The sequence below is a fragment of the Saccopteryx leptura genome, chromosome 5 (genome assembly GCF_036850995.1).
Source record: "Saccopteryx leptura isolate mSacLep1 chromosome 5, mSacLep1_pri_phased_curated, whole genome shotgun sequence".
NCBI lineage: Eukaryota > Metazoa > Chordata > Mammalia > Chiroptera > Emballonuridae > Saccopteryx > Saccopteryx leptura.
Genome location: NC_089507.1, coordinates 90,854,164 through 90,868,595, shown reverse-complemented (window position 1 = coordinate 90,868,595; position 14,432 = coordinate 90,854,164). Strand labels below are relative to the sequence as shown.

The following is a 14,432-nucleotide window of genomic DNA, read 5'->3' as shown; positions in this document are numbered from 1 at the left end:
CTGAAAGTTTTCCCTCATAAGCAGTTTAAGTAAAAGAAATACTGGTTATTTATGACAGTCCAGAGAGAGGCAGGGAGATCAAAGCCTTTCTTCCAGTTGTCTCCAGAAAACTCCCACAGAAACAAACATTACATGTGCATGTGCTCACCTCCCCCCCCCCAACAACTCTAGAAGTATTGTCAGTACTCTCTTGTTTAGCTACTATATTGATTTAGGGAAAGCAGAAGTGCCTGTTTTTAGAGCTTTGGGGTACAGAATGTGGCAGATACTAAAGCTTGACTCAGACTGGAACGAGGAGACTTATTAATTACTGCTGTACGTAGGACAGTTTTAAAGAGAAGGAGTTGAAAGCGGGGAAGCCGGGAGATGTTATTCTGGGTTTAGTGGTTGGGATGCGTGCCAGGGCGGTGCCTGTGGGCTGGGAGCTCAGCACGCTCTCAGAAGGCTGGGAGAAGGGGGACGGGGCTTAGGAGCCCTTGATCATCGCCTTAGTTGTTACTCAGAACAGTCCTGCCAGGAGCACTCAGTGGAGAAATTGCAGAGCAGGGTCCAGACCAGGTTCTTTGCTCGGCGCTCCAGTGTTTGATGCTGTGTTATTAGATCAGGCGACCCCATGTCCTACACTATCCAGGGAGTGAGTGCTCTCCCTCTGCCCCCCGCTAGGAAGTGCTAGTGGCTGCCGTTTACTTGCCCTGTTACAGAGCAACACTTGCTCAGAAGAACCTTCTCCACGTTCCTCTTCCCCTTCCAACTGCTGGAAGGAAAGAAAGGGTCAGACTGCTTGTTTCCTAATGTGTTGGCTCCTGGTCTAGATGGTGTCCAATCCAGAGGAAAAGGGCAGGAACTTTACTACTGGCTATTCCTTTAGGAGGGCATGAAATACAGCAAAAGGACTGGGTTTGGGGGTTAGACCTGTGTTTGGCTTGAGATGTGGCAGTAATACTGGAGGTGGAAGAAATGAGGGGACGAGGTGCAGTGATTAGCAATATATATTGAAATGTTTTCAGTAATGCTTTTCTTAAACTGCTGAATTGGAAGGTCAGGACTTAGAGATGAACCTAACAGAAGCCATCTGTATGCACAGAGTAATTGGATCCAGGTGAAGGGTAAATTTCCGGAATGAGTGTGTAGAGAAAGAATGTCACTGGACCCAGCAATGAACCCTGTTGCTTTGAGAGAGCCTCTAAGATGTCAGAAACAGGTGATCACACCAGAATGGCCAAGCAGAATGTAAAATGCATATGACTATGCATCTGTGATCAGAACTGTGTAAAAATGTATGCAGACGGAGAACAAGACTATGCAAAATACCAACTCCCCCCCCCCCCAAAAAAAAAAATGAAAAAGCCAGCTGAGTAGGATAGTGCATTGTGGGTGTTTTCATCCCAAATTTTCTTCAGTGTTTCATGGTTTTTACTTTAAAAAAAGAAAGAAAAAAGAAGCAAATGGAATAGAAAAGGTTGTGTCATGGTTAGCAGGTCTTGAGGAACGTGGGCTTGTTTTGTTTTGTTTTAAATGTCAGAAGCAGTAGAGAGGTTAGGAACATTCAGAACAGGAAAGTGCCTTTTGTATTTGGCAGGCGTTTCATGCTATGTGACGGAGCAGGAAGGGGTTGGTCGAACGAATGAATCCAGTCCCCGGTTTTTCTTCCATCATTTTATCCTTCACACTGGCGCCAGACTTACCTTCTGAAAGCAGAGATCTAATTCCTGTTGTATGCACTTGAAGAGCAGATAGTCCCCGCATTCTGTAGGTTTGTTCTTAAGTTGAATTTGTATGTAAGTTAAAGCAGGTACACTTACCTATTAGATGCAACTTAGATGTTTGTCTTAATTTAGTACTTACTTTTACCTTTCTGTGCATATAAATACTGAAACGTTTTCAAACCTGTAGAACCTATCTCGTTTGTAACCCAGGGACTGCCTGTATAGTGTTCCTTTGCACTTGCATTTATTTTCTGGTTAGTGAATGGAGACTTCTCCTCTGACAAGGTTGTAAGCTCCTGGGACAGGACCAGTTTCACTGTTGCCACGGGACAACATATCTAAAACGGAATTTTCCTCTTGCCCCAGACTGGTTTCTCCTGTGTCCCTGCCTGCTGTGGTGCAGTGCGGGGCTGGACGTGGGGGGAAGACCAGTTAGTGGATATGTCTTGTGAGCAGGTGGTGAAGGGCGGGGTGGAGGGAAGAGAGAGCTGCTGGTGAGAGCTAGGGAGCAGGGAGTCGGGAGTTGTCGCCTGTGGCGGGCGGGGGTGGGGGCAAGGGAAGGAACTAAGACTCGGGGATGAGTCTTGGTGCTGTGCTCCCAGAGGGGGAGGGGCAGGCCAGCGATGCTCTCGGGGGGCTGGGAGGGTCCAACCTGAGGGGTCCACGGAGCACTAAGAGGCCGTTGGGGAGACAGTCTGGAGCGTAGGGGAGGGTTTTGGTCAGCAGCTGCAGATTTATGGTCACCCCAGGCTGCTGGGAGCAGGGTGGGGGAGTGCTGAGGAAGAGGGCGGTGCCTGCCTGCCCGGTTGTCACAGTGTGGCCCCACTCACCAGTGTGTAGGTTGTGGTCTGTCGGGTGGGACTCTGTATCCTGGGGAAGGAATGGGTTAAGTGGAAGGAGAGAATGGAAGAGTTGGGGGGAGTTTTATTTTATATGGAAATGTGGGGACCGGCTCCTCAGTAATAGTCCTCTCGTTTTGCTGTCTCCATTCTACACACTTGCTCTCTTCTCTCCCCCACGTCAGCCCTGCACATTCCTGTTAGACGAGTTTTCTGTAAGACACTACTGATGAGCTCACCACCCGTTGGGTGCGCGGTGTCCTGCCTAACCTGGTGTTTGTTCTTCTACATGAACATCTCGTTCCAGGTTTTATATCTGCCTGACAGAATGGGTGGCCCTGTGTTCCTCAGACGCATCTCTGCTTTTCTGCGTCCTCCCTTTTGCTCACACCTGCTGGCCTGGCATGGTTGGAATGCTGATTTTACCTCTTATCAATCAGCCACATTTCATTTGTCTTTCAGAGGTCAGCAAACTATATCCTGAAGGCCAAATCTGGCCCGTAATTAGTTTTTGTAGATAGAGTTTTATGGAAAACTATTTTTACTTGTTTATGCATTGTCTGTAGCTGATTATGCACTACTATAGCAGGTTGGATAGTTGCTGCATGAACCCCATAGCATGCAAAGCCTCAAGTCTTCACTCTGGCTACTTAAGGAAAAGGTTTGCTTTCATTCATGGTCTCAGCAGTTTTGCAGTATACTTTCTGTAAGTCAGGATTATGGAATACCTGGTTCTTTCCCAGAAACAGGGTTATGGAGGGCTGAAAAGAAATGGAAATCATCAGTATTAATATTACATTTCAGTGTCCTGTAGATTTTCTCCTTTTTTCAAACACAGTTGAAACCATGATCGTAGGTAAAGCGAGCTTAAACTAAGCTGTAAGGAATTATAAGTGAAGAGGCAAATGCTTTACACTGACTACAGCGTGACAATGGGGGAAATCACTGCTCTTTAGAAAATGGGGATGAGAATGTGAGACATTAGTGAAAGTTGTAAATATCAGTGGCCCCAGGTTCCTAGTGGCCCATCATTCTTTATTCTTGATGGAAGATGGATGGGAGAAACTTGAGTAGTGATGCTTATTGGGTTAGGTTTGTTGGGACAGTACCTGGGAATGTGGCTCCCAATGGGTCAGGTACTCCTATTACAGTTCATTCACGGAAATTCTCTAGTGGAGGAACTAGATGGTAAGGATGAAACAACAGCCTGGAAATACAGACAGTCAAAGCCATTTGTGTAATTCATTGATAAATAGTTATAAGGAATTGAAAAGACTAGAAATTTGAGAAAGATCTGGTTCTGTTGGCAAGAAAAAACTGGGCAGACAGATCAAATGGTCATTGCGTTGCTGGGTAGAACTGATAGTAAGGAAGAATTCTACCTGGAGGAAATTTTGGCAGTAAAGTCCTTTATAAATGTTTCTAATGTGAACTTTTAATAAGTCATCCATCTTAACTTTATCTGTTAAATGTCCAGCGTGGAGCTAGATTAATTCTTTTTGGAAAGAAAGCCTAGGTAGATAAATTATTAGAATCTGTGAAATATGTACGCTTGAGACAGAATTTATTTGTTTCCTTTTGCACATCCTGTCATACATAATTCTGCTAAATGGCGATTTTACAAAATCAGATTTGACCTGATTGAAGTCTGTGAATGTACTCATCACACACCTGAGATGTATTAACCAACGGTTGTATTCAGAGATAGACTCTTGTACCTGATTAAAGAAGACACAGGCTTTGTATCCAGCACAGAGCTAACACACCCTTACCTTGGACACACTCCCTGGGAGTATGGTTTGTACTGAAATGGACCTTGAACCACCAGTGGGACAGTGGATTCAGTTTCCTGCCAGGAATTTTTAGGGGTGTGTGTGTGTGTGTGTGTATGTGTGTTTTAAAGAATGGTTTTAAGGAACTTGGATTTATTGAGTGACTGCACTGCACATCTCAACCATGCTGTGTACTTTATATTATTTTATCTTCATAACAATAGCCTTAGTATGATCCTCATTACAAAGATGTAGAAAGTGAAGATGGCAACTGGTTGTCCTATGATTTGAACCCATAAATATTCTTTTCCAAAGCAATGCTTGTTCTGGTACCCTACAAATATCTTCTCTTTTAAAACTTATTATGGAAAACTGCAGATATCTAATAGTTAGTATTTATAAGTAGAGAGAACGGTATATTGAATTCCTCTGCACTTCAAAGCCAGCGTCATTTTTTATCAGCTCTTGGCTGCAGGTTTCATCTGTACTGCTACCCCGCCTGCATGTTATTTTGAAGCAGATCTCAAACCCCATATCATTTCATCTAAATATTTCAGTACATACTTCTTACAGGTAAAGACCTAAAAACGCACAGCCGTGATACCACTGTTGCACCTACATAATAATAGTTTCTTAATATTATCCAATAACCAGTCAGTGTTCAAATTTCTAATTTTATAATCACATCTTTTTACAGTTTGTTTGAATCGGGATCTAAATAAGATCTATAATTGTTTCATATGTCTCATATCATAATTTTTTACTTTTATTATACCTTTTATTTTGAAATAACTTTAAATTTTAAGAAAAATTGCAAGAATAGTACCAAAATTACTATTTATTCTTAACCCAGATTCTATAATTACTGATATTGTATTTTATTTGCTTTTTCATTCTGTTTGAAAGTTGAAGACATGAGACCTCATTATCCCTTAATATTTCCTAAAAAGAAGGACAGTCTCCTTTCTCACCATACTGTTACGCTCATCAGACTCAGGAACGCGGTCTGTAAGGAGTGGGCAGCGTGAGTACGGCAGCTTAGTTCAGACGGTGATCCTCTAATGGAGGGACATTAATATTCATGTTAATGTCAGGAGAATGGCATTCTTCTGTTATTTTTTGAAGAACAAGAGTATAGTAGAGTCACAAAGGAAAATTGCTTCTTGGTCTTGGGGGGGCGGAGTTCTGCAGTTCTCCTTGATGGTCTTTTTATATGATACAGAAAACAAAATTTGAAGTGAATTCAGGAGAGAAACACAGGTCTCTACCCCTCCTCCCATATTCTTAAAGCAGAGTAATTTTAAATGCTCATATATTTGTATCAAGATTTTCTTGTTCCTTGTACCTATGTCACATCAGTTATTTCTTGGGTGAAAACCACCTTTGTTCATGTATAAAAGGTAACTTGAGGAACTTTGAAGTATAATGCTGTAGATCTTGGAATATCAGAGATTGCAACCAAAACTCCCTGGTCAAGTGGGGTGCCACAGTTTTCCTCCTCGGCCTTTTGTCACAGGATAGAAAAGGGTTAGACTTGAGAACAGATTGGAGAAGTCATTGTACGGTTTGACTTAAAATTATTAAAGGAGGGGAAGATGCTCGTCTCTCTGAGTCACGCTTGGGTTAACATGGCGCGATGCTGTACCAGGTGTTGTGAAGGCAGTATAATTCTGAGCTCCGCTAATTAGGTTGTTGCTCTGTTCTGTGACATTTTCTTGTGACTTCAAGAACCATGCCTTCTAAGAAAGGACTCCTAGTAGCCAGCCCATGTAGGAGTGAAGCCAGGGTTGTAAACTGGAAATGCATGGTTAACCAGTCTAATAAATCTAGTAATTTCCATCACTTGGGTAATAGCAGTGGCCCTTGCAAGGGATATTGGTGTTACTGAACTCTAACCAGAATCTCAACCTGGCATCACAAAGCCAGATAGGGTTCCAGGCAAAGTAATCAGTATAAAGGAGTATAAATGTACTGGATAGCCAGTACATTTTTTGAATTATGAATTTCTCTACCTTACTGTCTTCTTTTAATAAAGAAGTGTCTTAGATCCTATGGAGGATTGACCTGATGGGAAGTTAAGACATAGACCAAGAATTTATATTCATGAAGCAGCAGAACCAGGATGTTGGGACCCAGAAGTCTGATAGTTATTCCCAAGTTTCCTATTAATGGAGAAAGTATTTGTTATAAATCCATCACTGTTATATTACACATCCTCAAGCATGTCAGATTTGTAAAGTAAAAATGTAGTAGAAGTACAGATCATGTTGGCATGGTCAAAACAGTGCATGTTGCTTGACTGGTGGTGATGCAGTGGATAGAGCGTCAACCCAGGACTGAGGTCCCCAGTTCAAAACCCTGAGGTTGCTGGCTAGAGAGCAGGCTCATCAGCTTGAGTGCAGGTTTGAGGGCGGGATCATTAACATCATCCCAAGGTTGCTAGCTTGAGCCCAAGGTCGCTAGCTTGGCTTGAACATCCCCCTCCCCAGTCAAGACACATCAGAGAAGCAATCAGTTAAAAATAAAAAATAAAGAAGACAAACTAAAGTAAAGCAACTACGAGTTGGCGCTTTTCTTTTTTTTTTCTTTTTTTTATTCATTTTTAGAGAGGAGAGAGAAAGGGAGAGAGAGAGAGAGAGACAGCGAGGGAGAGAGAGGAGAGAGAGAGAGAGAGAGAGAGAGAGAAGGGGGGAGGAGCAGGAAGCATCAACTCCCATATGTGCCTTGACCAGGCAAGCTCAGGGTTTCTAACCGGCGACCTCAGCATTTCCAGGTCGATGCTTTATCCACTGAGCCACCACAGGTCAGGCGAGTTGGCGCTTTTCATTCTCTCCCTTCCACCGCCCCTCCCGGCATCCCTTCCTGTCTCTTGCTTTAAAAAAAAAAAAAGTATATGGTTTTCACCAGCTTCTGATTCTGAGAATGCATATTTACTTAATCCTAAGCTCAGGCTTCAAGAATTGTTTATCCTTTGCAAGGTAATCTGTTAAACATGCTGCTCTTAACTCCGGAAATTCTCTTTTCAGATGCTGTCTTTGCATTTCAGTTGCGCAACCCAGTGCACAATGGACACGCTCTGTTAATGCAGGATACTCACAAACAACTTCTGGAGAGGGGCTACCGGCGCCCTGTCCTCCTCCTTCACCCTCTTGGGGGCTGGACCAAGGATGATGATGTTCCTTTGATGTGGCGGATGAAGCAGCATGCTGCAGTGCTGGAAGAAGGCGTGCTGAATCCTGAAACCACAGTGGTGGCCATCTTCCCATCTCCTATGATGTATGCAGGACCAACTGAGGTAGACTGCTTTTCAGATTTTCGCGGCAGCACTTACTAACTCAGCTGGTGTTGGCAAATAGACCTTATCTCTAGGTCTGTTGCAAACATAGGTGTGTCCACAGTTCTCTCCTGTGCTTTCAGGGTTGTTCTCTAGGGGTGGTCTCCAATGGGCAGCCTTCTTGGGAGGGGGAAGGCAGGCAGGGGCATGCTTCTCTTGATTTTATTGCAGTTGTTGGTCCCAGTTGTGGAGCAAGTTCTTGTAGACGGAGGGCGTGGCGAGCTTGGAAAGGTGTGACACAGGCGCCTCTTGTGACTGCTGGCCGTGTTACAGACACAGCTCTGACAGCACCGACCTACCTTTAACAGAGTTCCTAAGCCACCCTTCCCAGGAAGCAGATTTGGTCTAATTTTTACTTCTTCTGAATTTCAGAAGGGCCAAAGGTATTTCAGTAGGAGGAAAGGCGTGGTATCTTAAAGACTTTCAAGGGACATTCTTCATCTGTTCTTCTGCGTCAGGAAGTAAAACTGCTTCTTGATACTGGGTGGGAGAGGGTTCTGGAGTTCTGTGTAGAGGTCCGAAGGGGCGTTTTGAGGTCTTTTATAACTATATAAAGAGGACTTAATTAGGTTTTTGCTTCAAAGCAGAGTAGGCTTTCAAAACATATTTGTTGAATGAATTAGTAAATCAATGAATGACCTAAAAAAACAGTATGGGGAATTCCTTACCAGCTTCTTGTTGAATATTGAAGATAAAGAATGGATGGCACATTTTTTAAAAATACAATCTTTTTATTTTATTTTATTATTTTTATTTATTTTTATATTTATTTTTGAGAGTGAGAGGCAAAGAGAGAGAGAGAGATCGGAACATCTACCCGCTCCTGAGTGAGCCCTAACTGGGGAATCAAACTGGCAACCTCTCTGCTCTGGGACAATGCTCCAGCTATCTGGCCAGGGCTGGAAGGCACATTGTTATTCCATTCTTTTTCATTTCCACCTTGAAGGGAGATAAGTTTACTTAGATTTATCTGGAAGGAAATCCAAGCATGTTTGGCTCTTCTTTGAGATCAAGCCTAAAAAATTTTATTAGAGGGGAGTTATGGGGTTGTATATTCTCTTACCTCTTTTTATCTTTTTTATTTTTATGTATTTTTCTGAAGCTGGAAACGGGGATAGACAGTCAGACAGACTCTCGCATGCGCCCGACCGGGATCCACCCGGCACGCCCACCAGGGGGCAACGCTCTGCCCACCAGGGGGCAATGCTCTGCCCCTCCGGGGCGTCGCTCTGTTGCAACCAGAGCCACTCTAGAGCCTGGGGCAGAGGCCAAGGAGCCATCCCCAGCGCCCGGGCCATCTTTGCTCCAATGGAGCCTCGGCTGCGGGAGGGGAAGAGAGAGACAGAGAGGAAGGAGAGGGGGTGGGGTGGAGGGGTGGAGAAGCAGATGGGCACTTCTCCTGTGTGCCCTGGCCGGGAATCGAACCCGGGACTTCTGCACGCCAGGCCAACGCTCTACCACTGAGCCAACCGGCCAGGGCCTTCTCTTACCTCTTTCCACGAAAAACAGGCAAACAAAAAATACGACCACAGCAAGCTGAGTGATTAAAATATATTTTACAATTCTCTTGGATCCAGTCTAACTAATGCAGGTAAAATTCCTCATATTCTTCCCTCTTCACTGGTTAAAAATGTTTATAAGAATTGGGTAGTGATAGACCTTTGAGTTTTCTAAAGATTGCCATGACCTTGAGTTTTTACATCGCAAAGAGGAACTAAATTGTTTTGGAAATAAAGTAACAATTTTGTTACAGTAGTTTCCCAGCTTTTCTTTTGGTGTGCTCTCTGTAGTCGTCATCGTCATCATCATCATCATCATCATCTTCATCACAATCAGGGAACCTTTTGGTCTGGAGGTCTCCAGAATTACAAGATGAATGATTTTCAAAGGGGAAATGACCCAGTGAGTTTAGTATCAGAAATGGGTATGTGATCAATAACCTTATTAAGAGCCAGGTAGGAAAGTGAACAATTTATTTGTCCTCTTTGTGTTTCTTATTCTCTAAAAGGGGAAAAGATAGTACATTTTATTAACTAAATAAACTAAAAACTGCTTTTTAAAAGGTGGGAATGAGGGGAATAGATAAACAATAAATATAGCCTGCTATAATAAAAAAGATAATCCTTTCTTGAAATAACACTACAAAGGTTCCAGCTTGCTGTTTTGTCTTCTGATTTTAGAGCAGGTTATGTTTCTAGAAGAAGACTCAGACGTGGAACATGTAAAGGAACCTCGTGGGTGCTTGCATGTTGACTTCCCTTAGAGCCTGTCTCCTTGCAAGGCAAAGCTCACTAGTCGGTAGGCTGGTTGCAGGAGGCTCCAGATTCGGCTCCTGTTGTTGTTCACGAGAGCATAGTCTAGATAAAACACTAGAGGACTGTTGTCAAGGAGGCCAGGCACGGATGTAGGCCTGGTTTGCCACCAGGTGGGTTGTGATGTTTGCTTAGACATCTCTGGGCTATGTTAAGTGCTCAGTAAATGGTGATTCAGGGCCCATTTTTCTTGCTCTTACTGTATTTTCCAGGTGTTTGCAAGTGCTTTACATGTATTAGCTAACTGAATCCTTACAACAACACTGAGGAAAGGTACTATTATGCTCAAAGGCGAGAAAGCTGAGATAGAGAGGTTAAAATAGTTGTTCAAGGTCACATAGTAGTCATAGATAGTCTGGTCTCGGAGCCATGTATTTAACTTTCACACAATATTTTTTTATTTTACTATATAATAGGTTTTATTCCAATTTACAGATAAGATTAGTGAAGCTCAGAGAGGCCAAGTAACTGGTCTGCTAGAGAAAATTAGAGCAAGTCACTAGTTAGAATGTTAAAAGTAGATTTTATCCTGAAACTATTGCAATAGAGGAAAAGAGATCTCAGCATAGAATTGAGCTCAATTCTGAATTTGGTATGGACAGACTAGTGGGGGAATTATACCTAAGGAGGGGGCTAGGGGTTATGGACGGAAAACTACTAAGAGGAAGCATCAGAAATAACAGTCGAGAGATGATTCTGGTTAAATAGACCTAGCAGTATCTTACTGAAAGCAGGCCAGTCTGATCAGATATCACTTGGGGGATGGTAGGGGATGAAGAATTGGATCAGAGATGGAGGATGGGGAATTCTCAGTAAACTGACTTAGCAAGCTACAGCTGGGCAGTATGTCTGGGCCCTGCAAGAGTACATACTGAAGGTTGAGGCCTAGAGGGCTTCCAAGAGGTAGGTCAAGGAGAGAGTCTATCAGATCCTACAACAGCACGACACAGAGGTGGGGTGGGAACTCAGGCCTTGTGTTATTTCTACCAGTCCTCCTTGCTCTCTGGAAGCCTCTAAGGGGTCTGTGCCTTGGCATGTGTTGTAAGGGCAAAGAATATGGGTGCCTACATACCACGCCCAGGTTTTTGAGAGATACAAAGTCACCTTAAAGTTATAACAGTCTATCTATTGACCTCTGTCTGGAGTGTTAATTATGAGCTTAGAGGTGCGGTTCTTGTCGAGAAGCATCAGATCTGGTGCATGAGCAAAAGGCATTATTTAACTTCTGAACTTTTAAAGAACAAACTTTAGAAACTTCAGTAAACATCTTCATATTTTAAACCATTAAGTGTTTTAATATTTATGACCTGGAGGGATTTAAACTCTGAAATTGAGCAGCTTATGAAAACTGTCCATTTCTCTTTCTCAAGTGCCTCGCTTGTTTGACTTGTTTGGCTTATTCACAGCCTTAAGTGAATACTTTTTTTTTGTAATTAATTTTTGTAGCTTTTCCAGTGACATCAGTAAAATATCTGCCAGTAATGCTTATTTGCCAACTAATAATAATAAAATAAAAACATTTTCCTTTAATCATTTTCTGTAGGTCATTTAGAAGGCATGAGTACCAGATTTGTTTCCCTAGCACACATGCTTTTCAGAACAGTGAGCAGCTGTCAAGCCTATTCAGTTATCAGCAGGATGTCCCTGATTTTCCAGTGTGTAAAGATTTAGTGGCTTGATTCCTAGATTCCATTTTAGGAATTGGGTGGGTAGGGAGCAGCATGTGGAGGGAGAGTTGCTTTCTAATACTAAAAAGGTGTTACATGTGTACACTTATATTTTTGTGAGTTATTAATTGACTGTAGAAGTTGTGTTTGTCCCTTCTTACAGAATACTAAATTCGTTTTTCTAAAGGACAGATAATGCTTTCTAAGACCTGTATGTCTTAGAAGGTAAATATATTTTGGAATGTGTATATATATGTATAGCTAACAGCTATACCTTATTTTAAGATATTCAAATGAGAATTGGCAGTTCAGTTTTAGAGAATGCACATTGTTGGAGGTAGGAATCTTTCTTTGCCTTGAAAGTTGTGTTTGCATTGATAAGTGATCCCTTAATAGAGACTGGTTCTGTGTAAGTGAGCAGATGTTCTTACACAGGGATGGTAGGAACATACAGTAGTCCCCTTTATCGTTAGGGGACATGTTCCAAGGCCTCCAGTGGATGCCTGAAACCATGAATAGTACGGAGCCCTATATATATATACTATGTTTTTTCCTATACATACACACCTTCTCACTTAAAGGAAGCACCTTCCCTTTGGCTTATCGGACTTGCCAGCATCACTATTCTTAGGCTTTTGGGGCCATCATTAACTAAAATACTTATTTTACTTAGTTATTTGAACACAAGCACTGTGATACCAAGACAGTGGATCTGGTAACTGAGATGGGGGCCTGTGCAACATGGAGATTCTGGACGAAGGGATTTCTATCCCGGGTGGGACGGAGTGGGAAAGCATGAGATCTTATGCTGGTCAGAATGGAATAGAGTGCTGAACTGTTTATTTCTGGAATTTTCCATGTAATATACCATTGTTGACTGTAAGTAACTGAAACCACAGAAAGCAAAGCTGCAGATACCATGGCTTGGGGGTGGGGGATGCCAGTATACTCATTTAATTAGTCAATGCATTATAGCATTATCTGTCTGGACAGTAAATAGAATGTCTGTTAGGATATAAATCTGTTCCTATAAACACTTGCTAGAGTTCTGATAACCTAAAGGGACTGTATTTCTTGAGATCCGAGCCTCATTAGAGTTCTGATAACCTAAAGGGACTGTATTTCTTGAGATCCGAGCCTAATTATGGGAGCCATGGACTCCCAATTTGTAATTGTAACCTTTGACCCCTTCTGGGATCTTTGATAATTTTTTTTTTTTTTTTTTGTATTTTTCTGAATTTGGAAACGGGGAGGCAGTCAGACAGACTCCCGCATGCGTCCAACCGGGATCCACCCGGCACTCCCACCAGGGGGCGATGCTCTGCCCATCTGGGCATCACTCTGTTGCAACCAGAGCCATTCTAGCGCCTGAGGCAGAGGCCATAGAGCAGGGGTCTCAAACTCGCGGCCCGCGGGCCGCATGAGGCCCGCCGAACAATTTTGTGTGGCCTGCAGACTAATCCACGGAGTTCAAAATATTTTGGATAAAATTAAGTAAGCCTAGGGGCCTACTTGTATTTTTCATTTCTCTAGCATCCTAGCTAGATATTAGCTTAGTTAACAGCAGTTGTGATGCGAACTACAGTTTCTGGTAGTTTTGTGACACTGAAAAATGTTGCGTAACAGTTGCCTTTTGTAGACCTAGTGCGGCCCGCCGAACGGCTGTGATCTTGCTCTGCGGCCCACATGCTGAGTTGAGTTTGAGACCCCTGCCATAGAGCCATCCTCAGTGCCCGGGCCAACTTTGCTCCAATGGAGCCTTGGCTAGGGAGGGGAAGAGAGAGACAGAGAGGAAGGAGAGGGGGGAGGGTGGAGAAGCAGATGGGCGCTTCTCCTGTGTGCCCTGGCTGGGAATCAAACCCGGGACTCCTGCATGCCAGGCCGACGCTCTACCACTGAGCCAACCAGCCAAGCCGCCTTTGATAATTTTTGTCTTGTACTCATTTATTGTATTCATTTTTCTGGAGTAGTGCAACACAGATTCACAATCTGTTATCTAAAATCTTTGGGGTCATGTATTACTTAATTCTACTGGTGGGTGTGGGACATAAAGAACACAGTAATTACTGTAGCAGAGTGAGTGATTTCTCACACTAAGTGGGATCAGTAAAACCTATAAATAACTTCATCTCAGTTTTGATCAGGTTTTACTATTAAATTAGTTTAAAAACTAGTTTTGGAGGTTTTTGAATTTCAGATGGATGTTATATAATCTTATTATGGTACTCATTTCACAAAAATATATCAAATCATATTTCATACCTTAAGCTTACAGAATGTTTTATGTTAATTATATCTCAATAAAACTGGAAAATATTGGATTTCAGATTTTTGGATAAGCAATTTTGGGTCAGTACCACTAAGACATTTTAGATTTGCTGATTTATTTTGAAAGTAATTATTGGGATTTGTGTAGTCTGATATTTTATATACTTTTAGCTTGTATATATCTTGAGAATGGAAATGACTAATTCAGACATTAGATTTTACAAGTGTTTTAGGATTTTTTTTTTTATGGGGGAAGAATGTCCTTTTTCTTCTAATTTTTCTATAGATTTTCAGTTCAGAATCTGTTTTTTTTTCTTCTTAAAGCAGCATCAAGTTTTAATATTTTCTGTTAGGCTGTTTTTTCCAGTTTTCCTGTAGTTAGTAATCTATATTGTTTCTTCCCTAAATACACTGACTTATATTTTCTCTCCAGCGCAGAACAGAACAGGTGTGCATGGCCTTTGGGGTTGGAGAGACCCAGGAATAATACTGGATCTCTCAGTTGTTCATCTTGCAGCCTTGGTTATGTTATTG

At 42.4% G+C, this 14,432-nt stretch overlaps 1 protein-coding gene across 2 annotated transcripts in view; it reads left to right on the top strand.

The window, feature by feature from the left end:
- Positions 1-14,432, top strand: part of PAPSS1 (3'-phosphoadenosine 5'-phosphosulfate synthase 1) — a 128,741-nt gene that overhangs the window by 75,560 nt on the left and 38,749 nt on the right. For both annotated transcript variants that reach the window (XM_066385519.1, XM_066385518.1), the window contains one exon: positions 7,344-7,612. In XM_066385519.1, coding sequence (XP_066241616.1) covers positions 7,344-7,612 — 269 coding nt within the window. The remainder of the gene's footprint in view (positions 1-7,343; positions 7,613-14,432) is intronic.